Below are 24,563 nucleotides of genomic sequence, written 5' to 3'. Positions count from 1 at the left end.
TTTTCTTGTCCTTTTTTTTTTTTTTAGGAATTTCTGGATGATGAGGAGCTCTTCTTTGGTCTCAAGAATGGTAAGGTGTATATTTGTTAAGGTTCGCAATAACCCACGTTAACTCTCCAATTCAACATCAAAAGGACACTGTGCAGGAAATGGTCAAAAAAGGTACTGCAACTATGCTGAAACTGAATTGAAACTGGGTTGCCTGTTGCCAAAATTAATGTTTTCATGAAAGTTTACTAACTAATAAACTAATATTTTCTAGTATGGTCCAAGTACAGTCATTTTTGCAGCTAAAAATGGCTATTTTTGGAAATTCAAAATGGCGGACCATGTACACATTCGAACCATTTTTGCAAAATCCAAATCTTACTCCCAAAAAGCAAATGTTTACAAGCGTTTTGCAGTCCTAGCTGATTGAGCGAGCGAATGAGGCTCTTCATACTGCTGTCAGAATAAACAGTGTCGGCAGCCGATGACGTCACGGCGCCGCCTTCCCTTTCAGTTTTCAGAAACAAATGAGTACAAGTAGGTGGGGGTGTGACAGACGCGGTAAATGTTTGATTCGACTATGGCACAACTGTACAACATTTAAAAAGTGGGGACAACTCATTTATGGGCTTGTGACAGAGCGCAACGCGTCTGTCACTTTAAGAGCGGTTCCTCCCGCTTATGGTTTCAATGTTGCCAAGTGCAAGGACTAAAACCACAGTTCCAAAGACACTCGAAATACAAGCTATGTTGTATATGTTTGCTGTGGGTTTTGTGGGGCTTTAGAAGCACATTTTGTGCGGGTTCATTTGTTACACCTTTTAAATATGTAAACCAGAAACGTTTGTTACACGTGGGTCAGAACAAAGACGCGACACAGGGTTTAAACAGCGCAAGCGTTTATTAACTTTTCATTGTAAACAACAGTAATGTTAAGATTCTTTGTGCGCACAATTTAACATCTGAATCCTTTTCATGCTGAAGTTTAGTTAACATCATGGTTAGCCCAAATGTTTGTTGATACTTACCTGTCGTTGTCTTCCGTGGGCAGGACCAAACCAGACTGAAGGTCTGGGAGCTCTTTTCACTGCGTCTCCGCGATGCGCGGGAAAATGATAATTAGTCCGGAGAGAATGTAGTTTTAAAATCTTACGTAAGTGTTTATTAAAGTATTTGACGTCAGCACATTGTTATGATATTTGTATACATGTGTGGAAAATGTTTAGAGCTGTTAAAATCTGTCTAGATGCGTTGATTGATTTTAATTGTGTCACGACTGTGAGAGAGTCTTTTAAATACGCGCAGCTCGGCTCATTCGGGAGATGGCCGCTGCACTGAGAAGACACACGTCTTGAGCTCTGTGTGAGTACTATGGACAGAAGAGTAGCCTAGTTTTCGTGGGCTTTGTCCCAAACTTTTGTTTTGTGTTTTGATCAGTGTTTTTGTTTGTCCTGTTTGTTAAAACTGCCGGCTTAAAGAAAATAAAAGAAAAGCTATTTTTGCACATTCCTTGTTTTGCCTATCATTCTGACTGACCACTCCATCTGCTCGGCACACTCTATTACATTTGGTGGCAGCGAAAACTACTAGTGTGCGCAGGTCAGTCTTAATGATAGCAAATAATGGGAACTAGAAGAAAGGCGCAAGCTGAAGCAGCTGAGGAGAAAGACGATGCACCTCAGCAAAATCTGGAAGGCTCTGTGCAGGAACTGCAGTCAATGTTCCAGGCATTCATGGTGGCGCAGCAGAAGCAAGAGGAGCGGGCATTGGAAGACCAAGCACGGCAAGAGCAACGCTGGAGAGGTATCGTGCACCAATTCAGCATGCTCCAGGATGAAGTGCGGCAGGAGAGATGGGAGCTCGGCCGGGGCCGGGGAAGGTCCAGACTGAGGGCAGAGCAACATGACGTCTCAAGGTCAGCACCAGTGTCGACAGCGGTCAGTCCATCACACGTCACACAGATGGGAGCACAGGCAGAGCTACAGAGGTGGGCATCAGAAGACCAAGGAGAAGAGACCATGCCAGCAGCGGCAGGTCCAGGCCCTCCAGTGCGGCAAGCAGCAGCAATCTCAGGTGCAGCGGCGGCGACGATGACTGCAGGCCCAGTAGCAGTTTCGGGTTCAGCAGCGATGGGGGTCCAAGCGGCGGCGGTGTCGGCAGCAGGCCCAGGTGCGTTGGCGGTTCCAGTTCCAGCGGCGATGGGGGTCCAAGCGGCGGCGGTGACGGCAGCAGGCCCTGGTGCGTTGGCGGTTCCAGTTCCAGCAGCGATGGGGGTCCAAGCGGCGGCGGTGACGGCAGCGGTCCCAGGCGCGGGGGCGGTTCCAGGTCCAGCGGCGACGGGGGTCCAAGTCACAGGCTGGAAAGGGCCGAAAATGCAAAAATACTCGGATGATGAGGACATTGAACATTTTCTTACAACTTTCGAACGCATTGCTACGGCTAGTTGGTGTCCCAAAACACAATGGGCACTGCATCTAGTCCCACTACTTACCGGCAAAGCAAGAGCGGCATACATTGCCATGGACTTCACAGACTCAATGGACTACGACAAGGTCAAGGCAGTTATCCTTGAAAAATATGAAATCAACCCAGAGACATACAGGCAGCGATTCCGGTCGACGCAGATGTTACCTGGTGAGTCACCCAAAGAGCTCTTCACCAGACTGCGCGAGCTGTATGAGAAGTGGACACAGCCACAGACCCACACCAAAGAGGAAATCAACGACATGCTCGTCCTAGAGCAGTTCCTGAGAATGGTGAACAGCGACGTCCGGCTGTGGATCAAAGAACACAACCCCAAGACGGCGAAGGAGGCGGTGGTGCTCGCGGAGTCCTTCATGGCGGCACGGCGCGGCGCAAGACCACACCAGATGGCCGGGGGAAGAGACGACACAGCTGGGCGGCCCGGTAAGTCTGAGGGTGGTTGGCATGGTGGTTCCACTGTTAAAAGCCCTAGACCTGTTAGCGCTGATGTCAAATGTTTTTACTGTGGTGAGGTAGGGCATATAAAATCCAAGTGTCCCCACAGAAAACCCAAAGTATCTGCTGTATCCGTTGTCCCTAGTACTAGTGGGGGGGAAGCCACACTAGAGGAGGGGGAGGCCATGACAGTAGTGCGGGTGGATGGGAAGCAGGTGCAGGCCCTGATTGATACTGGCAGCAGCCAAACCATTGTACGTTCCGACCTAGTATCCCAACACAGTGCACCCAAAGAAAGGAAGTTGCTTATCCGTTGTGTTCACGGTGACGAACGGTCGTACCCGACTGCTGAAGTTTACCTAGAGGTGGATAATGTTTTATACCTGGTTACTGTGGCAGTGGCAGACAAACTTCCATACCCAGTAGTTTTGGGCAGAGATATCCCGGATCTGGTGGCACTAGCTGATGGCCATAGTTGTAACATGGTAATGACACGTTCACAAAAGAAAGATAAAGACAACACATGGAATTTGTTACCATACCCTGACGTGAAACGCAAGACAAGAAGTGAGAAAAGAAAAGAGAAATTTAAAGGCACTAAACTGACTGAAAGTGATCCACACCCTGAGCTGGATGGGGAGGTGAATGTTGCCATTCCCTCTGATATAATCCAGGCCCAAAGATCTGACCAATCCCTGCAAAACTGTTATTCAGGCTTGGTTGCTGATGAAAATGGGGATGCACTTGGCCCCAAATTTAAGCTGAAGGCGGGTATTTTGTATAGACATGGGGAGGAAGGTGAACAGCTGGTGCTACCAAATTCTCTGAGAGAAACGGTCATGGAAGTTGGTCATGCTAGTGCATGGGCCGGTCATTTAGGCCAAAACAAAACTTGGGACAGAATTGTGCAACGCTTTTATTGGCCCAACATGTATGCTGAAGTGATCAATTTCTGTAAAAAGTGTGAGCAGTGTCAGCTGACAGCCCCAAACAGGAAGGGAGCTAGAGTTCCACTAGTCCCTATGCCGATCATCGATGTCCCATTCAGCAGAGTTGCCATGGATATAGTTGGCCCACTAGAGCGTAGTCGCAAAGGCAACAGATACATCTTGGTCATTGCTGACTATGCTACTAGGTATCCGGAAGCATTCCCTTTGCGCAACATTAAGGCACGGCAGGTAGCAAATGCATTCCTTCAGTTGGTCACACGGGTGGGAATACCGAGGGAGGTGCTCACAGACCAGGGGTCAAATTTCACATCTACCCTCATGAAAGACGTGTACAAATACTTAGGTATAAAGGGCATTAAAACCACGCCATACCACCCTCAGACTGACGGGCTTGTTGAGCGCTTCAACAAGACCCTTAAGAGTATGCTCCGCAAGTTTGTGTCAGAGTCAGGGTCTGACTGGGATGACTGGCTGCCTTACCTCTTATTTGCCTACAGAGAAGTGCCACAATCATCGACAGGTTTCTCACCTTTTGAACTCCTGTATGGTCGCAAAGTGAGAGGTCCACTCGACGTCCTGAAGGAGGCATGGGAGGGAGAGGAGCCAGCGAAGAAGATGAGCGTACTGTCCTACGTCCTAAAGATGCAAGACCACATGCAGCGGCTGACTGAGATGGTGCAGGAGAACATGAAGTCTGCCCAGGCCAAGCAGCGAAAGTGGTACGATGCATCGGCCAGAGAGCGGTCCCTCCAGCCAGGTCAGCAAGTGTTGGTGCTGCTTCCCACTTCAGAGAGCAGCCTCCTTGCAAAGTGGCAGGGGCCATACGTCGTCAAGCAGAAGACGGGCAAAGTTACATACGAGATCATCACACCAGACAAGAAGAAACCCTCACAGATCTTCCACATCAACATGCTGCGGGAGTGGCATGAGAAGGAGCAGCCGGTCAACTGCCTGTTTGCTAAAGCGGTGGAGGAGGAGGAAGAGGCAGAGGAGCAGTACTTCCCGGTGCAGCGGGAGGGAGCTGGAAACATCGACCTGAGCCACCTCTCCGAGACCCAGCAGCAGCAGCTGAGAGCCGGTGTACCAGAGGGGGTGTTCCAAGGCACTCCTGGCAAGACAAGTCTGGTGCAGCACAACATCAAGCTGAAGGCGCCTGGTCCAGTGCGTCTTCCATGCTACCGCATCCCGGCGCAGCTTCTTCCCAAGATCCGGGAGGAGATTGACGGCATGCTGGAGATGGGCATCATCGAGCCGTCTTCAAGTGAGTGGTCGAGTCCGGTGGTGCTTGTACCCAAGAAAGATGGGTCCTTGCGTTTCTGTATGGACTTTAGAAAGGTAAACGCAATCTCTTCTTTTGATCCATACCCTATGCCTAGAATCGATGACTTGATTGATAGACTGGGCAGTGCCAAGTACCTGACCACCCTTGACCTCAGTAAGGGTTATTGGCAGGTACCCATGTCCAATGACTGTAAACATTTGACTGCTTTTAAAACTCCATTTGGATTTTATCAGTTCTGCTACATGCCCTTCGGACTGCAGGGGGCGCCAGCAACTTTTCAGCGTCTCATGGACCAGGTGTTGAAGGGGGCGGAGACGTACTCGGCGGCATATTTGGATGATGTCGTCATTCATAGCCGCTCCTTCGACGAACACCTGGTTCATGTGAAGGAGGTGCTGAGGCGGCTGAAGGAGGCCGGTCTGACTGTCAACTCCCAAAAGTGTGCGGTGGCTCAGAAGGAGGTCCAGTACTTGGGTCACGTCATCGGCGGGGGGTTGGTAAAGCCACAGGTGGGGAAGGTCAGCGCCATCCTGGAGACTCCGGTGCCGACCACCAAGCGTCAAGTCCGCTCCTTCCTGGGGGTGGTGGGTTGGTACCGGCGCTTCGTCCCACACTTCTCCACCAGGGCTGCTCCACTGATCGAGCTGACTCGGAAGTCGGCTCCCAACAGAGTGGTCTGGACAGAGCAGTGTTCTCGGGCCTTTGAGGACCTGCGCACCTGTCTGACCACAGATCCCATCCTGCAAAGTCCTGACTTCTCTCAGCCGTTCCTGGTGCAGACGGATGCATCTGGCACCGGGCTGGGGGCAGTGTTGCTCCAGGGTCCACCTGGGGAGCAAAGGCCGGTGGTCTACTTGAGCAGAAAGTTGTTTCCACGGGAGTCAAGATACTCCACTGTGGAAAAAGAGGGGCTCGCCATCAAGTGGGCCTTAGACTCGCTTAAGTATTACCTCATGGACAAAGACTTTGTGTTGGAAACAGACCATCGGGCCCTTCAGTGGCTTGACAAAATGAAGGACACAAATTCCAGAGTGACGAGGTGGTATTTGTCACTCCAGCCATTTCGGTTCACAATCAAGTACCGTCCTGGCCCTGAGAATGTTGTGGGCGATTACCTGTCCCGAGTGCACGAGGAAGACGTCCACTCTTGAGGGGGGGGTAATGTGACAGAGCGCAACGCGTCTGTCACTTTAAGAGCGGTTCCTCCCGCTTATGGTTTCAATGTTGCCAAGTGCAAGGACTAAAACCACAGTTCCAAAGACACTCGAAATACAAGCTATGTTGTATATGTTTGCTGTGGGTTTTGTGGGGCTTTAGAAGCACATTTTGTGCGGGTTCATTTGTTACACCTTTTAAATATGTAAACCAGAAACGTTTGTTACACGTGGGTCAGAACAAAGACGCGACACAGGGTTTAAACAGCGCAAGCGTTTATTAACTTTTCATTGTAAACAACAGTAATGTTAAGATTCTTTGTGCGCACAATTTAACATCTGAATCCTTTTCATGCTGAAGTTTAGTTAACATCATGGTTAGCCCAAATGTTTGTTGATACTTACCTGTCGTTGTCTTCCGTGGGCAGGACCAAACCAGACTGAAGGTCTGGGAGCTCTTTTCACTGCGTCTCCGCGATGCGCGGGAAAATGATAATTAGTCCGGAGAGAATGTAGTTTTAAAATCTTACGTAAGTGTTTATTAAAGTATTTGACGTCAGCACATTGTTATGATATTTGTATACATGTGTGGAAAATGTTTAGAGCTGTTAAAATCTGTCTAGATGCGTTGATTGATTTTAATTGTGTCACGACTGTGAGAGAGTCTTTTAAATACGCGCAGCTCGGCTCATTCGGGAGATGGCCGCTGCACTGAGAAGACACACGTCTTGAGCTCTGTGTGAGTACTATGGACAGAAGAGTAGCCTAGTTTTCGTGGGCTTTGTCCCAAACTTTTGTTTTGTGTTTTGATCAGTGTTTTTGTTTGTCCTGTTTGTTAAAACTGCCGGCTTAAAGAAAATAAAAGAAAAGCTATTTTTGCACATTCCTTGTTTTGCCTATCATTCTGACTGACCACTCCATCTGCTCGGCACACTCTATTACAGGGCTTGGTAATATTGCCCCTACGGCTACCGTTGAGTGGATACCGTCTGACACAATATCTTCCAAACGGCACCAAATGGGAAAAAAGTGGTATGGGTGTGTAGAGTGATGTGTTTAACTTAGAATTTGATGGTGGTGGTAAGTATTCATGAAAAAGGCAACATTAGTGAATGGGCAGCATGAATTCTGGAAATAAACAACTAAAAATCTCACACAGTGCCCTTTAACCTAATGAGTAATGAGGCAGCCATGGCCTAATGGTTTGTGAGTTGTTAGTCTTTCAATTGTGCTGGTTCGACTCTCATCTTACATCTCCCTACACCTCCATCATCCATTGCTGAAGTGCACTTGAACAAGGCACGGCACCTAACCCCACATTGCTCCAGGGACTGTAACCAATACCCTGAAAAGTAACAACTGTAAGTCGCTTTGCATAAAAGCGTCAGCTACTGTAAGTGTCATGTATAGGGATGCAAATTATCGATTAATTCATTAATCGTTAATTGATTGCCTTATCGATCGACTTAAGATTAATTGATAAGCGGCGTTTTCCCCCCGAAATCTCCATGTTTCTCGAAAAAGAACCTACTAAATCTAAAAATGTATATTAAAAAGTGAGAGAAAATGCTACATTTAAATGAATTCCATTTCAATTATTTAATCCAAGGGTGATTTAAATATTCCCGCTATTCACACCCCTCTTGACGCACTCTCTTCTCATGCCCATTTCAACTGGGTCTCTTGTCAGTTGAATTGTCGATTAATTGCGATTAATGTTTTTTAAAATCGATTAATTGTTTGCATACCTAGTCGTGTAATGTAATGTGATACAGTTTTGCTATGTATTTTGCAGCCATCGCACATTTCCTGGATATAGACCAGCTGCTGTCCTCCCTCATTCAGATCCCAAAACAGGAGACGGTAAGCAAGTTAGCTCCACTGACGCTCTGTAGCAGGGTTGCCAGACGAGACTGGCCATTTCAAGCCCAAAAAATGCTCAAAAGAAGCACTGAATCCCGCCCAATTTGAACTAAATTCTATTCATTTCTATGGCCATAAATTGGCACACACAAAAACGCCCAAATGCCATTTTTATCTGCATACGGCTGTCTTAAGCTGCCCAATACTCATGAACGGCATGACGTTTTCCATGTGCGTTACGCCCATTTGTGGGGGAAAACAACCCATGCAAGTCAATTGGTGATGATGGGGTTTAATAAACAAAAGATACGGACCTGTAGACAAGCATTGTTCACGCACAACATGCCGAAAACGTGTTGTGTTGCCGGCTGTTGAAATCATATAGCCAAACAGCCGTGGCTGAAGCATGGAATGTGTTCATTTAGGCTAGACGATGTAGCATAAAGGGGGTGTTCACTGACGGAACTAGCTACTAGCCACAACTGGCTAACCCTAACCACGGGCCAGTGCAAAATGAATGGGTGTCAATGGAGTTTTCTACCATTATAATTTTTGGGATTTTTAATAATTTTTTGTCCTGAAATATTCATATTAAGTTCGAAGCTAGAAATAATAAGACCCCATTTGAGTAGCGTTTTGATTATTTTGCGCCACTAGATTATTATATACTGGGTCACTAAGCTTTTATGGGGCCAAACCCATAAACATTAGCGCGATGCTAGCGAGTACAGGTTGAAATCTTCTAACCTGCTGTAAAACTACACACCTGAACGATTTGTCAATACAGCCTATTGTAACAACAGTCATAGTGCTTACCAGGAATGTTTTGTTGATAATATTTGTGACTGGAAATCGCAGTAGCAATGTATTTAGCATATGGGTTCCCCTTTCCATTCCATACATTTTCCCACATGAAGGACTGAAACACGCTCGCCAACTAGTGGACACTCCATAGTTACTGCAGTATGCATGCAAAGCTAACTGGCTACAATGGGAACCAATGAGACTGAACCTTCTCCCTGTGTTCTAATTTCTCTGGTAGCATATAAGTCAATGAGCATTCGGTTTGTTTTCACCCATAAAGGGGCGTAACACAAATTTAAGAGCAAAGTAACCGGATGGCCGTTCATGAGTATTGGGCGGGAAACCGCCCAATCTGGCAACACTGCTCTGCATTGAAACTGTGCAGCCTATTGTCACATTTGATCTTTTCATGAATATTTGCAAAATAATGAACTAATATTTGCTAGTTTGACCAAAGTACAGTAAGGTTTGCAGCTAAAAATGCAAGCTTATTTCTGGAAATTTAAAATGGCGGACCATGGAGAAGATCCCTCTTTTCATATAATGTGCAATTTTAATCATAATGAATACTTAGAATTTGATGGTGGTGGTAAGTATTTGTTAAAAAGGCAACACTTGTGAATGGGCAGCATGAATTCTGGAAATGAACTACGAAAAATATTACACATTGCACCTTAAAAGAGCCAAACTCTTTGTCATGATATGCAAAGCACACCCACGGGACATACTGCCCTAAAAAGCAAAAAGGCAGTAACTGCGCACAGCTCAAAACGGAGTCAGTTGACTTTAAAATGATACTGCAATCCAGTATAAGTGGTTTTTGGGAGATTATTGACATGTGACAGTTTTTTTACTTTATATTACAACATTTAAGCAGATAAATCATTTTATTTAACTTTAGAATTTGATATATATGGCATTAAAGTCATAGTAACTCTTTTTGAACAGCAATGCAGTTACTGCCTTTTTGCTTTGTAGGGCAGCATAGTGGTTGACACACACACACACACACACACACACACACACACACACACACACACACACACACACACACACACACACACAGACACACACACACACATTGAATTAAATCATTGTGTTATGTTAGGTGGCAGTTGCGGAGGCCAAGATCACGCATGTGATTCAACTGAAACACACTCTGGAATTGGTGCCTCCTCTGAAGGTAATACACTAGACGCGGAATAAAGCACAAGCTGACGTCAACAGAGGTGTCAAAAGTCAAAGTAGAAGGAATATAAAAGAATGTCAGTTCCCTTCCAACTTAGGTAAATTACAGTACCTGAGTAAACTAGCCTGGGAGTACCCATGCCGCCTTGCGCGTTCTTTTCGAACTAAGATCACACTTGTGATTTAGGTGCTGGATATTTTTTTCTCCTGGTTGCATTGGTTTTGCATTGGTTTTGGACTTCCGTTTCCACTAGCAGATATTTCAAATCCAGGAGAGAAAAAAAAGCAGGAGATAAAAATATCCTGTTTAGGGGGCTGAAACGCATTTGTTACAATGGAGGATTTATTTTTATCCACATGTTGTGTTTACACCTGAACAGGAGAAAAAAATACCCTGCTAAAAAAATATCCTGCTACGTGGAAACAGCACCTTAGTCTGGCGTTTGCCGCCAGACAATGAGTAAACAGTAGACCTGTGTACTTCCTGTGTCAGGGCTGGTGGGATCAAGTTTGTGGTGTAGTCTATCTAATTCATTAGTTACAATGGAGTAACATTGTGTTACAGCTAAGTATCACATGTGCTAGTGTAGTAATTATTACACCATGAATTTACGGTTCACTTTACTCTTTACACCTCTGCCTTTGACCAACCACTGTCTGAGACTGTTGAAAGTCAATCAAGTTACTCTTACTTTTATTTTTGACGCCTAGACGTCAAGCGTTCTTTTATTTACCTCTTGTCTGTGCATATCCACACTACTACCATAATGACCTGCGTGACTTTGTTATGCTGAAATAAATGATAGAAGTCCGCAACACTGTTAATGCTCCCAGTGATTTATTTGTACTGCAAATAAATCACTGGGAGCATTAACAGTGTTGCGGACTTCTATCATTTATTTCAGTTACTTTGTTGCACTTGTACCACTGATGTGCGCGCATTCTCTACCTGCGTGACTTTGTTATGCTAACAGGTGGTGCTAAAGAACTGCAAAACAGCTCTGCTGTCAGCCTACGCCTCTCTTCTGGACGACAGCAGGTGAGGGCACATGCTTCATATTAGGGTGCATCAAACGCCTCTCAAAAATATAAAACTTTGCAAAATCCCACTGTGGGTGATGCTCTGCCTCCTGGGATACGCATCGCCGACCAGAAGGGGTGACGGTGGTGTAGAGAGAGGAAGAGGGGGATGATTGGGAGGGATAAAGAGATAGGAAGAGGGGGAGAGGGGTGGGGGCCAGAGAGAGAGGAAGAAGGAGTTGTGATACTCATGAACGGCGTGACGTTTTCCATGTGCGTTACGCCCATTTGTGGGGGAAAACAACCCATGCAAGTCAATTGGTGACAACCTGTAGACTAGCGTTGTTCACGCGCAACATGCCGAAAACGTGTTGTGTTGCTCAAATAATTGTTGTTGTTCAAATAATAGAGCCAAACAACTGTGGCTGAAGCATGGACTGTGTTCATTTAGACAAGCCGATGTAACATGTAAGTTGATGAGACATTCGGTTTGTTTTCATCCCTAAAGGGACGTAACGCACATTTACGAGCAAAGTACCCGGATGGCCATTCATGCACAAAGGAACAATACTGCAAAAGCAGAGCAGGGTTTTCAAAAGTCGGGGCGTTTGATGCTAGCCTGACAGGCCGGGCCATTTTGAATTGCGAATTTGAATGACAAAGTATTCAAAATGGTCAGGCCTGCTAGGGTAACTACTAAACTGCTTTCCTCTTTGATGGTCTCTCTCAGGTTTGACCTCATTAATTAAAATAAAGGCATTTTAAGTACAAAGAAGATGCATTGGTATTCTACAGCTTATTAAAAGCATAGTATTATTTTTTACTTACTACTTTACTTTATTTTGTTGAATGTATTTAGTATATTACTTACCTTCAAAAACTTCTTTCCTCTTTGATGGTATCAGCTTTGATCTCTGGAATAGATCAAGCTTATTTTACTTGTATACCATCAAAACATAAAACTTCTTTTTTGATTGTTAATGTTGTATCAAATGTACTTATATTACTTAAGCTCAAACCTTCCTTCCTCTTTGATGAGCCGTTGGTGGCTTAGGTTGCAGGTTCGAACCTTGCTTTGCCTGACCCCAACAACAGGGTTACACTTAAAGAAGAACTGAGGTCCTAGACGTCGTGCCATGAAACAACTGGGAGCATTAACAGTGTTGCGGACATTTATCATTTACTTCTGTCTCAGGTTTGACCTGATTCTGGAGCAGATCAAGACGGTCATTAGTGATGACATCAACTACATCAGCGGGAGCCTGAACATGCGCACACAGAAGTGCTACGCCGTGCGGCCCAACATCAACGAGTTCCTGGACATCGCACGCAGAACATACACCGAGATTGTGGATGATATAGCAGGTACATACCTACAAGGCTATAGTTGTCTGTCTGTCTGTCTGTCTGTCTGTCTGTATACTGTATCTATCGATCTATTGATCTGTCTGTCTGTCTCTCTGTCTCTCTGTCTGTCACTCTGTCTATCAGTCTATCTATCTATTAGGGCTGTAAAGATATCGTATCAAACCGAGAAGTCATGATACACAGACTCATGATACTATCAGCACAGCTAAAAAATATATTATACGGTATATTAATATCAAAGTTATATCAATGATCACAACGTTGTTGTAACACATGACGTCTGAGCCCAAAAAACATAATTGACCTGTATACATGGGTTCTAAATTTTGTTTATAACCTGACTGTGTAAAACCTAGCTGTGCACAACTCAATCTCTGATTGTTGGAAACCGCTGTCGGTCAAAAAATTAGTTCATATGGTTGGCTGCCAGTGTCTTGTCCCTCCTCATAACATCGTGTTGATAAACACTGAGAACCCATGTATAATGTGTTGTACTCTGTCCTCTGTCTCTTTTTACCAGTTATTGTTTATGCATGTGGAGCATGGAGCAATACCTAGTCTTGCGATGCTATGTGTATGATCTGTCTTCAACAAGTATTGCTCAGGGATGCAAAATTAATTTCAGTGCAAACTGGCAATAAAGTGCTATCGTATCGTATCATATTAGGGATGGAAATGATCTATGAATTCATTAATCATTAGTTGATAGCCGCCTTATCGATCGACTTACGATTAATTGATAAGCGGCAGTGGCGGCACCAGAAATAATTGCATTAATAAAATGTTGCAGTTGCTTAGCAGTTGCTGTATGAATTCAGGAGGTTGCTGGTCAAAAAAAAAAAAACCCTTGATCAAAACACCTATAATTTGCCGGGAAGACATTTTTGGCACGGGGGTTGGGATGGTTGCAGTCCCATACGAGGCAAGTTTACAGTAGCCTACTACAGTTACAACAACAGACTATTCGCACCACTGTGATTCACGGTGATCATATCATTTGACAGTTCAACGTGCGCTGTCCTATCTTTTACATTGAAATGATTGCATTCGAAGTTCGGACGGGGCGGCTCTTTCTTTGATGATTGCATTATGATCTGTCATTGCGCAAGGTGGGAAAGGAATGCGGGACTTTCATTCAGAGTGCTGTTGCGTTACTGCTCAGCTCACCTACAGAAGCTCGCACCTCATCTGCGATATAACTAAAGACTTGTTTTGACAAGGCATACCCGAGTCTACAATATGATCGCATTTTCGACATTGTTATGGACTTCCCCTGTACAACGTGCACGAGCGCAACGCCTTAGATGCTTAGATGAGCACGGAAGAAGTGAACCTAGCATAGAGCTCTAGGCACAGCTGATCTTCAGTGGTGGAATGGCATCGGCCTGAAGTTTAAGCTGCCGTTAGTTGAAACTTGGCTTTTGCACCTAAGCGCCGCTTAATTCAGCAGCAATGATAGAATGGTCCCCAGGTGGAACAAACAACATATAGTTCTCTCAATCAACAGACCGTCATCAGCAGTCCCCCAACTAATAGCTGTCCTGTCAATAGTGGTGAATTGCACACCTCTGACCTACCGTCGCCACAGTACATTCCAAAACATTCATATTAGTTGCGCGTTAGGTCTAAAATGAAGACCTATGTGGAATATTAATACAATTGCTATTATTGTTGATACTATTATATTTCATAATACTTCTATTAAGGGCGGGTCATACCAGAAATAGATTAACTTATATCAAGACACGTTGTGTGATTCACAACACAAAATGAAAACAGATCTGTTTACCGAGGCTACGGAGTGCATTAGGGGCCAGATAGAACTACAGGTTGCAGTCTTGCGTTTTGTGAAGTCGAGGTTGTAACACCAGAGACGGTCTCGAATGAAAAGCTATGCATATTATTTATACGACAGGAATGGTCGGAATGGTGACGGGTAGCGGTGTCATTCGGCCATAGGTTTAGTTGAACATATTCAATACCAATTTACGGAAAATTGCATTGTTCAAAAATATTGTTTGACAAAAAAATCAGGGGTTGCTCTGGGGTTTCTGAGTAATTGGTTGAGGTTTCTATAGCAACGGCAAGCAACCCCTTGGCGCCGCCCCTGGTAAGCTGCGTTTTCCCCCCGAAAGCTAAATGTTTCTTTAAAAAAAACCTACTAAATCTTAATTTTAATTAAAAATTTAGATAAAATACCACATTTAAATGAATTCTATTTCAATTCTTAATCCAAAGTGATTTAAATATTCCCACTTTTCACACCCCTCTTCACACTCTTCACATGCCCATTTCACCTGGGTCTCTTGTCAGTTGAATTGTCGATTAATTGTGATTAATGTTTTTTAATCGATTAATGCATTGATCGATTAAAGTCGATTCATCGATTAATCGTTTGCATCCCTATATCGTATCATGTCGTACAACATCATTGACCTGTATACTGTGCTGATCCCCACTCCCCTCCCCAGAGCTGGTGAACCAGTTGGCTGAGAAGCACGGTCAATAGTTGTATATATGGTATATAAATATCAAGGTTATAGTAGTGGTGTACAAGATTATTGGCCTGTATACTGTGCTGATCCCCCAGAGCTGGTGAACCAGTTGGCTGAGAAGCACGGTCAATAGTTGTATATATGGTATATAAATATCAAGGTTATAGTAGTTTGTTAAAGTGGTGTATACAAGATTAGGGATGCAAACGATTAATCGATTAATCGTCTTTAATCGATCAATGCGTTAATCGATTAACAAACCATTAATCGCAATTAATCGCCAATTCAACTGACAAGAGACCCAGGTGAAATGGGCATGTGAAGAGGGATGTGAATAGTGGGTATATTTAATCACCTTTGGATTAAATAAATTAATATAAATGTGGTTTTTTATCTACATTTTTAATTAAAATGTTTATATTTAGTAGGTTTTTTTTCGAGAAACATTGAGATTTCGGGGGGGAAAACGCTGCTTATCAATTAATCGTAAGTCGATCGATAAGGCTATCAACTAATGATTAATGAATTAATCGATAATTTGCATCCCTAACACAAGATTATTGGCCTGTATACTGTGCTGATCCCCCAGAGCTGGTGAACCAGTTGGCTGAGAAGCACGGCCTCCCCCTGCGGACCAGCTTCAGCAGCGCCAGAGGCTTCTACATTGATAGATTAAAGTCGATTCATCGATTAATCGTTTGCATCCCTATATCGTATCATGTCGTACAAGATTATTGACCTGTATACTGTGCTGATCCCCCAGAGCTGGTGAACCAGTTGGCTGAGAAGCACGGCCTCCCCCTGCGGACCAGTTTCAGCAGCGCCAGGGGCTTCTACATCCAGATGAAGTTTCAGGGCGTGTCTCTGCCAGGGGGACAGCTGCCAGCAGAGTTCATCAAGGTCAGACACTTTACTTGACTTGACTTGAAAGCTTTAATGTCCTTAAAAAAAGGCAATTTGTGACCAGTCATGTGCAAAATACAAACGTAAAAAAATGGCGCTCACTTCATTTTGCAACAAAACTCTTGATGAAGTTTCAAGGCGTGTCTCTGCCCGGGGGACAGCTGCCAGCCGAGTTCATCAAGGTCAGACACTTTACTTGGCATGGCGTGCATTTCTCGAAAGCATAGTCTGTGCTAGCCAGTTAGCAACTTGGGTAATTGCCAATGGGAAATTGCATTGTAAACAACAAAGTAGAAGTGCGCTCAACACCTTGTCTTCTTATACTTAACACTGGGTGCACTGGGTGCTTCGTCAATGAATGAACTCAAATCTCAAATGTAAGTGAATAAAGAAGCACTCATCAGATTTCTTTTTTCATTTTAATCGCCTCACATCACAGACGTTTCGGGCTGACATTGCATTCCTGGGCGCCGACGAGTGCGGCAGCAAGTCTGATCAGCTCCTGTGTTTGTCTTTGTCTACGTCTGTTTTGTCCTTTTACTTGGACTTTTTTCAAAACTATACTGTAATGTGCATTTATGTGTATAAGTTCTTTGTGTATGTTTGGATTTGTGTATTTATGTAAGCTGACAGACACCTTAATTTCCTTCGGGATCAATAAAAGTACTCTACTCTACTCTACTCTACTCTACACCCTTCTTCAGTGTGAATCGCCATTTCACACGGAAGAAGGGTGTAAGCCCGAAACGTCTGTGATGTGAGGCGAGAGTTCATCAAGGTCAGACACTTGACTTGACTTGACTTGAAAGCTTTAATGTCCTTAAAAAAAGGTATTTTGTGTTACAGCACAGCAGAATGACATAAAAACATATAGGCCTACAATAACAGACACATACAGTACAACACAATAAATATCTAGACATATAAGTTAATAAATGAATAAATAAATACAGACCACAGGTCAAATGCATTCGCCACTTGCCAGGGGTGCATTTCTCGAAAGCATAGTGCTAGCCAGTTAGCAACTTGGGTAGTTGGCAATGGGAAATTACATTGTAAACAAGAAAGTAGCTAATGTAGTTAGCAACTATGGATTCCGGAAATGCACCCCAGAGTTGTGTGAAGTAGAAGGGAAAAGCTTCGTTGCAAAATGACATGCATCCATTTTGGAACTTTTTGGAAAATTGACAAATTTTGGGAATTTCAATGGTAAGAATTCCAAAGGCAAGAATTCACACGATAGGACGTCTGAACAGTCATGTCCAATAATAAAATGCAATTGTGAAAAAATGGCGCTCACTTAATTTTGCAACAAAACTCTCGATGAAGTTTCAGGGCGTGTCCTTGCCAGGGGGACAGCTGCCAGCAGAGTTCATCAAGGTCTTTCTTCCTTCCTTTATTCTTTCTTTCTTTTCATCCTGCCTTCATTCATTCATTCTTTCATTCATTCATTCATTCTTTCATTCATTCATTCATTCATTCATTCATTCATTCAATTTTATCATCATACTTTATAGAAGTATTCACTCATTTGTTGAACTTAATCATCATCAGCAACTAAGCAATGAAGTTTGTCAAGGTCAGACTACTCACTTTCCAACATTCATTCATCAGTCTCTGCTGACCTGATGACATTTGGGGGCTAGTAATAGAAAACAATTTGCTGAGCATGCTGTGCATGTATTTCCGATGACAGTGAGCGCCATTTTTTTTGGACCCCAGGAAGAATAGCTGGGTTTGCGCCCAGCTAATGGGGATCCTAATAAACTAAACTAAACTAAACTTAGATGATTGATATTATATGGATAGATACAACTATAGATACTGTCTTTACAACTTTATTACATTGTTGTTACATTACATTACATTGCACTTGGCTGGATTTTTAATCATAAGTAAGTAGAGATATTAAAGTGATACTGTCCCATTTTTGGAAATAAGCTCATATTAAAACTCCCCTTGAGTTAAATAGTTGAGCTTCACCTTTCTCCTGTACTTTTCTCTGAGTATGGCAGTACAAATTTTACCTCCATGCTAGCAGTTAACATTGAGTCCTATGAGACCAGCTGGCGGCTAACTGGTCTCATAGGACTCAATGTTAACTGCTAGCTTGGAGGTAAAATTTGCACTGCCATACACAGAGAGCGGTTGAAAGTATAGGAGAATGGTAAAACCCTATTATCTAACTCTGGGGGAGGTGTAAAATAAGCTTATTTCCAAAAGTGGGACAGTATCACTTTAAGGTTCCAGTCCCTGGAGCCAGTGGGGTTGGATGCCTGCCATTTCAGGGTATTTCAGTCAGGCAGGAGGGCACTGAAGCACCCACATTCTTAGTTTTGGTATCTGGCACCGTCCAATCATAAGACCAGCTGTCTCACCATTAGATATTACCTTATCCCACGTCCATCCGATATGTCGCTTCTTTCACATACAACATTAAGCCTTCATTTTGCACAACCAGCCTGCACAGTCGTTCCGATCTGAAAGACAGCGTGGAATCTTTCCCTCAGGGAAGGTTCCTGATCATGGTCTCCAATCAGAGAGCAGGGACGTGTGGAAACACGATGACTGCAGTTTATTTGAATAGATACAACTGACAAGATTGGCTATGGGCTGCACATGCCAAATGACATTCGTAACGCCCAATACAATAAACACCCTTCATCAATCAGGCAGGTCTCCAGACCTTCTCTCACTTGAGATTAGGTCTGGTGGTAACCATGCAAGAAAGCACCCATATTACTGTCGTCTAATTAGACATTTCATTAATTCAATATTTACACATGATTGCTGTCAGGCTGGAAACTTGTATCTCCACTTTTCTTGGTTTATAAAGCACTATTTTCTAAATAAATTATAATTTATATTAATTTTAATTATATTTAATTTTTATAATTAATTTTAAGTTTGATATTAAATAATTTATCATACACAAATACTCAGAGACTGACCAGTAGTACTGATTTATATTTTATGGTGAATGAAGAAAAAATATAAAATGTGGAAAAAAAAATAGTGTAGAGACAAGGTGTCTGCTGGACAGCGATGATTTTAATGTAGCAGATCTTCAAGTTTCTTTACTTACAGACATGTAAAAGTTTTGCATGTCTTAACTGACTGGTTTTAACGGTGAGACTTCCGTATTTATCAGAGGGTCACATGGATATTGAAGTGTGACCTGGTAAAAGATATAAAAAAAACCGTTTACATTTCTGAAACAAAAGAAACTTGAAGATTTGATATAACTTTCAGACATACAGTTATGAACGTCATACTTTGATTGTAGCCCCATAATGCACGCCGTACCATCTGAGGCACGCTGTAATAGTCATTGAGAGGTTAATTACCATAGTACTACTCTACTATGATGACATAACACAGGGCCTAGTAATGCATTACGACTCGGTCATTGCCATTCTGGTAACAACAAATGTACAAGGGATGCACGATGTGAAAAATTTCGTCCGATACCGATATCCGATATTGATATTGCGGTTTTGGCCGATAACCGATATTAACCGATACCAATGTTTAAAAAAATAAATAAAAAAAAAATAGATAACGTAATACAAACTGACAATGATGCAAACAAACTGAATTTTTGAATGTCCTCTTATTTCCAAAAACACTTTTGCTTGCACTTTCGTTTGCACAGGTGAGCAAGTACAAGAACAGCTACAGCTTCACGACTCCAGACCTGATCAGGATGAACGACCGCTGTGATGAGGCGCTCAGGGAGATCTACCACATGTCCTACGTGTGAGTATCTATTGGGAAATATACCACATGTCCTACGTGTGAGTGTCTATTGGGAGATCTACCACATGTCCTACGTGTGAGTATCTATAGACCCCTTTAGAGTTTGTAAACAGGTATGACGTAATGTCAAAACATTTATTGTAAACCGTAGATTTAAGCAATATTTTAAAAAAAGTGAAAAACCTAACTTTTGATAACTTTTGACTGAATTGTAATATTCGGTTTCGGTTTCGGTAATCGGCCAAGTGATTAATTATCATTCGGTTTCGGTTTTCGCCACATATTTTCATTTCGGTGCACCTCTAATTATATTATATTATATTATATTATATTATATTATATTATATTATATTATATTATATTATTATCTCTGCTCTCTGGTCTGTCCTGCAGGGTGGTGAGCAAGTTGTTGACGGTGGTGCATGATCACATCCACTGTCTCTACAAGCTCTCTGATGCAGTCTCCATTCTGGACATGCTGCTGTCACTCGCCAACGCCTGCACCATCAATAAGTATGGTATGTCAAATTACCATCAATAAGTATGGTATGTCAAGTTACTTACCAATGCCTGCACCATCAATAAGTATGGTATGTCAAGTTACTCACCAACGCCTGTACCATCAATAAGTATGGTATGTCAAGTTACCGTCAATAAGTATGGTATGTCAAGTTACTCACCAACGCCTGCACCATCAACAAGTATGGCATGTCAAGTTACTCACCAACGCCTGCACCATCAATAAGTATGGTATGTCAAGTTACAGTCAATAAGTATGGCATGTCAAGTTATTTACCTACGCCTGCACCATCAATAAGTATGGTATGTCAAGTTACCATCAATTAGTATGGTATGACAAGTTACCATCAATAAGTATGGTGTGTTAAGTTATTTACGAACGCCTGCACCATCAATAAGTATGGTATGTAAGTCACTTACCTATGTCTGCACCCAGGGGTGCTGCCAGAAATGCTGGGCCCCATGAAAGATTTGAATTTTGAGCCCCCTTAAGGGCCCCTCTCAGTGCTTGGGCTCCCTTAAGGGCCCTCATCAGTGCTTGGGCCCTTAGAATCTGTACCACTTTTCCCCCCTAGCGGCCCCCATGTCTGCACCGTCAATAAGTATGGCATGTGAAGTTATCATCAATAAGTATGGTATGTCAAGTTACCATCAATAAGTATGGCATGTGAAGTTACCATCAATAAGTATGGTATGTCAAGTTACTTACCAATGCCTGCACCATCAATAAGTATGGTATGTCAAGTTACCATCAATAAGTATGGTATGTCAAGTTACCATCAATAAGTATGGTATGTCAAGTTACCATCAATAAGTATGGCATGTGAAGTTACCATCAATAAGTATGGTATATGTGTCAATAAGTATGGTATGTCAAGTTACCATCAATAAGTATGGTATATGTGTCAATAAGTATGGCATGTGAAGTTACCATCAATAAGTATGGTATATGTGTCAATAAGTATGGCATGTGAAGTTACCATCAATAAGTATGGTATATGTGTCAATAAGTATGGTATGTCAAGTTACCATCAATAAGTATGGTATATGTGTCAATAAGTATGGTATGTCAAGTTACCATCAATAAGTATGGCATGTGAAGTTACCATCAATAAGTATGGTATATGTGTCAATAAGTATGGCATGTGAAGTTACCATCAATAAGTATGGTATATGTGTCAATAAGTATGGCATGTGAAGTTACCATCAATAAGTATGGTATATGTGTCAATAAGTATGGCATGTGAAGTTACCATCAATAAGTATGGTATATGTGTCAATAAGTATGGCATGTGAAGTTACCATCAATAAGTATGGTATATGTGTCAATAAGTATGGCATGTGAAGTTACCATCAATAAGTATGGTATATGTGTCAATAAGTATGGTATGTCAAGTTACTTACCTATGCCTGCACCATCAATAAGTACACGTATGCGTATGGTATGTTAAGTTACTTACCTATGTCTATGTCCTACCTAAATCTTAATATGATTTTGGATAAAATATTGGTGAACTTGTGTATATGATTGTTCTTTGGCCTCTGTACCAATATGTATATATGCAAGGGTGGCATTTGGTGCATATTGAGTGACAATTAGTAACGCACAACTGCATTTGAATCCAACGAAACCTGTTTCTGTGTGGGTTGTTTTTGTTTTTTCAGGTGTAAATGGCAAACTGTCAAGCCAAGTCAAAAGTCATTCCTAATATGACAGGCCTGGCATAACTTGCTTGGTTACCTTTTGATTTTGTTCTGCTTTGAGGGCAAATGTCATTGACATGCCATTTTCATTCTCGCACAGTCAGCACGGTTGAGCAAATTTGGCACAGCTTTGCAGTGATTTTCTGTTTCTAAGTCGAAAAAAAGAATCTTAATCTTAATTTTATATTATACAGAGCCATAATTACTGGAGCAGTAGCTGCCATTCACAGGAATGACAGTAATTATAAAGTAATGATTAAATGTTATCTCATGTTGATGTATTATTATGCTGTCTTATGATGTGAGCGTTCTGGCTGCAATTCCTTAATAAAACACACGTGTCGTGTGTATACTGCTACTATAAACAAATAAAATTGCAGACATCCTGATTCCCATGAGATCAGGGGGTAATTTGGGCTGGGGAAAGGTGACAAATTAGCAAATGGCGGGAAGAAGGCAAACAAGTCCCCTTTTGTTACTGACACCTTCCTCAGGTACTACGAGAAGAAATACAGAACATAGGACTTCCTGGGGGGGGACAGAGCTGTATATAGGGGAAGAGGTTCTGTAACTTTTCAGAGATGTGATGTTGAGACTTCTGTATGTTTCCTGACATTTTATCTCTCCGGTACCGTTATTAAAAATCTGCAGTGCTTACCAATTGAGTTGCTTGTCGCCTGGAATATTATTTTTTTTACTACATGAGCGTTCTGGCTGCAATTCCTTAATAAAACACACGTGTCGTGTGTATACTGCTACTATATACTGCAAAATTAACACTGGGAAATTTACTGTGTACCCTGCGTGGAAGCCACGGCCACCGGTGTGTGAATGTGAGTGTGAATGGGGGAATGTGAGGCATAAATGTAAAATCGCTTTGAGTGCTCGAAGGAGTAGAAAAGCGCTACATAAATGCAGTCCATTTACCGTTTACCATTGCTCTGTCTGTCCCACCACCAGTGCGTCCCAAGTTTACGGACACATTGGCGATTAAAAATGGCTGCCACCCCATCCTGGAGTGCGTGATGGGCGAGCAGCTATTCATTTTTGTGTTATTACCAGCTATTTATTACATGAATAATCAAACCACCTCTGTCTGTCTGTCCCCCCACCAGTGCGTCCCGAGTTTACGGACACGTTGGCGATTAAAAATGGCCGCCACCCGATCCTGGAGAGCATGTCGGGGGAGCAGCCGGTGTCCAACAACACCTACATCTCCGACGGCAGCAACTTCATCATCCTCACCGGGCCCAACATGAGCGGCAAGTCCACCTACCTCAAGCAGGTGGCGCTCTGCCAGATCATGGTCCAGATCGGTGAGTTAGGCCCAATCTCAATTCATCCCTTGGCCCTACGCCTTACCCCTCACCCTCTGTTTTGTGTAGGGGTAGGGGTATCCCAATAGTTGTTAAGGCAGAGGTGTAGGGGCAAGGCTTTGTAGCCCTAAAAAAGGAGGGGTTGGGACAGGCATACTCCGTTTGGAGGAGTAAGGTGTAGGGGTAGGGGTAGGGGTAGAAAAATACAAATGGGATTTGCCCTAAGTGGACTGGGCTGGGCTGTGTTTGTTTTTGTCTTTTATTAAGGTGATGTACTCTTTATGCTGAAGCGCTCTGGTGAGCGGCAAGTCCACCTACCTCAAGCAGGTGGCGCTCTGCCAGATCATGGCCCAGATCGGTGAGGGAGTGCACTGGGCAGGGCTGGGCTGTGTTTGTTTTTGTCTTTTATTAAGGTGATGTACTCTTTAGTGGTGTCAACAATGATCGATTCGGCGATGCAATCCAATGCAGGGCATGGACGATCCAATTCAATGCGGCAAGTTCCAGAATCGATCCGGCAATTTTTTTAAGTTTCAATTACTTCCATGGATATTTTATGGATATATTAAAAGCACTTCAAAGCATTGCAAGAATGATACAGACTGATACAGACTGATACAGAAAACAGCCAATAAATTGTTGCTCAGTATCTGACTACTTGTATTGCCTCATCATGAGTGATTAAACGTTTGCTTTGCTTTCAGTAGAAATGTAATGCATTGCAATGCATTGTAGAATTGGATCGGATCGGATCGAATCGCTACCTCCCGAATCGTGATCGAATCGGATCGTGAGGGCAGTGCCAATCCACACCACTTGTACTCTTTATCCTGAAGCGCTCTGGTGAGCGGCAAGTCCACCTACGTACCTCAAGCAGGTGGCACTAACACAAATCATGGCCCAGCTAGCAGTCTGCCATGGGCCTCGAACTCGCCACGTCCTAGTCAGCGCTCCAGCTTGAGTATGGGAGTCACAGGCACAGCACGATACCGCTGAGCCAAAGGAGCAGTCCGATACTGTATGAGGCTTCGGGAGGGAAGTTTTCTGACATTCCACGCCACACTGTGCTAGATGGCCTCCGTTACATCTATGTACTGTACATTCGATATTATACATTTGTGTTGTCTGTGTATTTGTGTTGTCTATTGCAGGCTCATTTGTGTTGTCTATTTACATTCAATATTATACGTTTGTGTTGTGTATTGCAGGCTCATGTGTGTTGTGTATTGCAGTCTTATTTATATTGTGTGTTGCAGGTTCATTTGTGCCTGCTGAGTACGCGTCCTTCCGCATTGCGGATCAAATCTTCACCAGGATCGGCGTGGACGACG

The 24,563-nt window shown here is 43.2% G+C and overlaps 2 protein-coding genes across 2 annotated transcripts in view; both read left to right on the top strand.

Moving 5' to 3' along the window:
• msh4 (mutS homolog 4) overlaps positions 1-24,563 on the top strand; it is a 37,089-nt gene that overhangs the window by 6,148 nt on the left and 6,378 nt on the right. Inside the window, exons 7-16 of the mRNA XM_063183994.1 lie at positions 28-70; positions 8,089-8,156; positions 10,069-10,143; positions 11,123-11,187; positions 12,364-12,533; positions 15,795-15,931; positions 19,590-19,693; positions 20,087-20,211; positions 23,032-23,232; positions 24,489-24,563. The exon at positions 24,489-24,563 is cut by the window's right edge and continues 44 nt beyond it. Coding sequence (XP_063040064.1) covers positions 28-70; positions 8,089-8,156; positions 10,069-10,143; positions 11,123-11,187; positions 12,364-12,533; positions 15,795-15,931; positions 19,590-19,693; positions 20,087-20,211; positions 23,032-23,232; positions 24,489-24,563 — 1,063 coding nt within the window. The remainder of the gene's footprint in view (positions 1-27; positions 71-8,088; positions 8,157-10,068; positions 10,144-11,122; positions 11,188-12,363; positions 12,534-15,794; positions 15,932-19,589; positions 19,694-20,086; positions 20,212-23,031; positions 23,233-24,488) is intronic.
• LOC134435106 (uncharacterized) lies at positions 696-6,290 on the top strand. Its single transcript, XM_063183938.1, has 2 exons — positions 696-1,350; positions 1,716-6,290. The coding sequence occupies exon 2, from the start codon at positions 1,722-1,724 to the stop codon at positions 6,288-6,290; it is 4,569 nt and encodes a 1,522-aa protein (XP_063040008.1). The 5' UTR covers positions 696-1,350; positions 1,716-1,721.

The sequence above is a fragment of the Engraulis encrasicolus genome, chromosome 19 (assembly GCF_034702125.1).
Source record: "Engraulis encrasicolus isolate BLACKSEA-1 chromosome 19, IST_EnEncr_1.0, whole genome shotgun sequence".
Lineage (NCBI taxonomy): Eukaryota > Metazoa > Chordata > Actinopteri > Clupeiformes > Engraulidae > Engraulis > Engraulis encrasicolus.
Note: the sequence above shows the minus strand (reverse complement) of the source record. Positions and strands in the feature narration are given on the sequence as shown.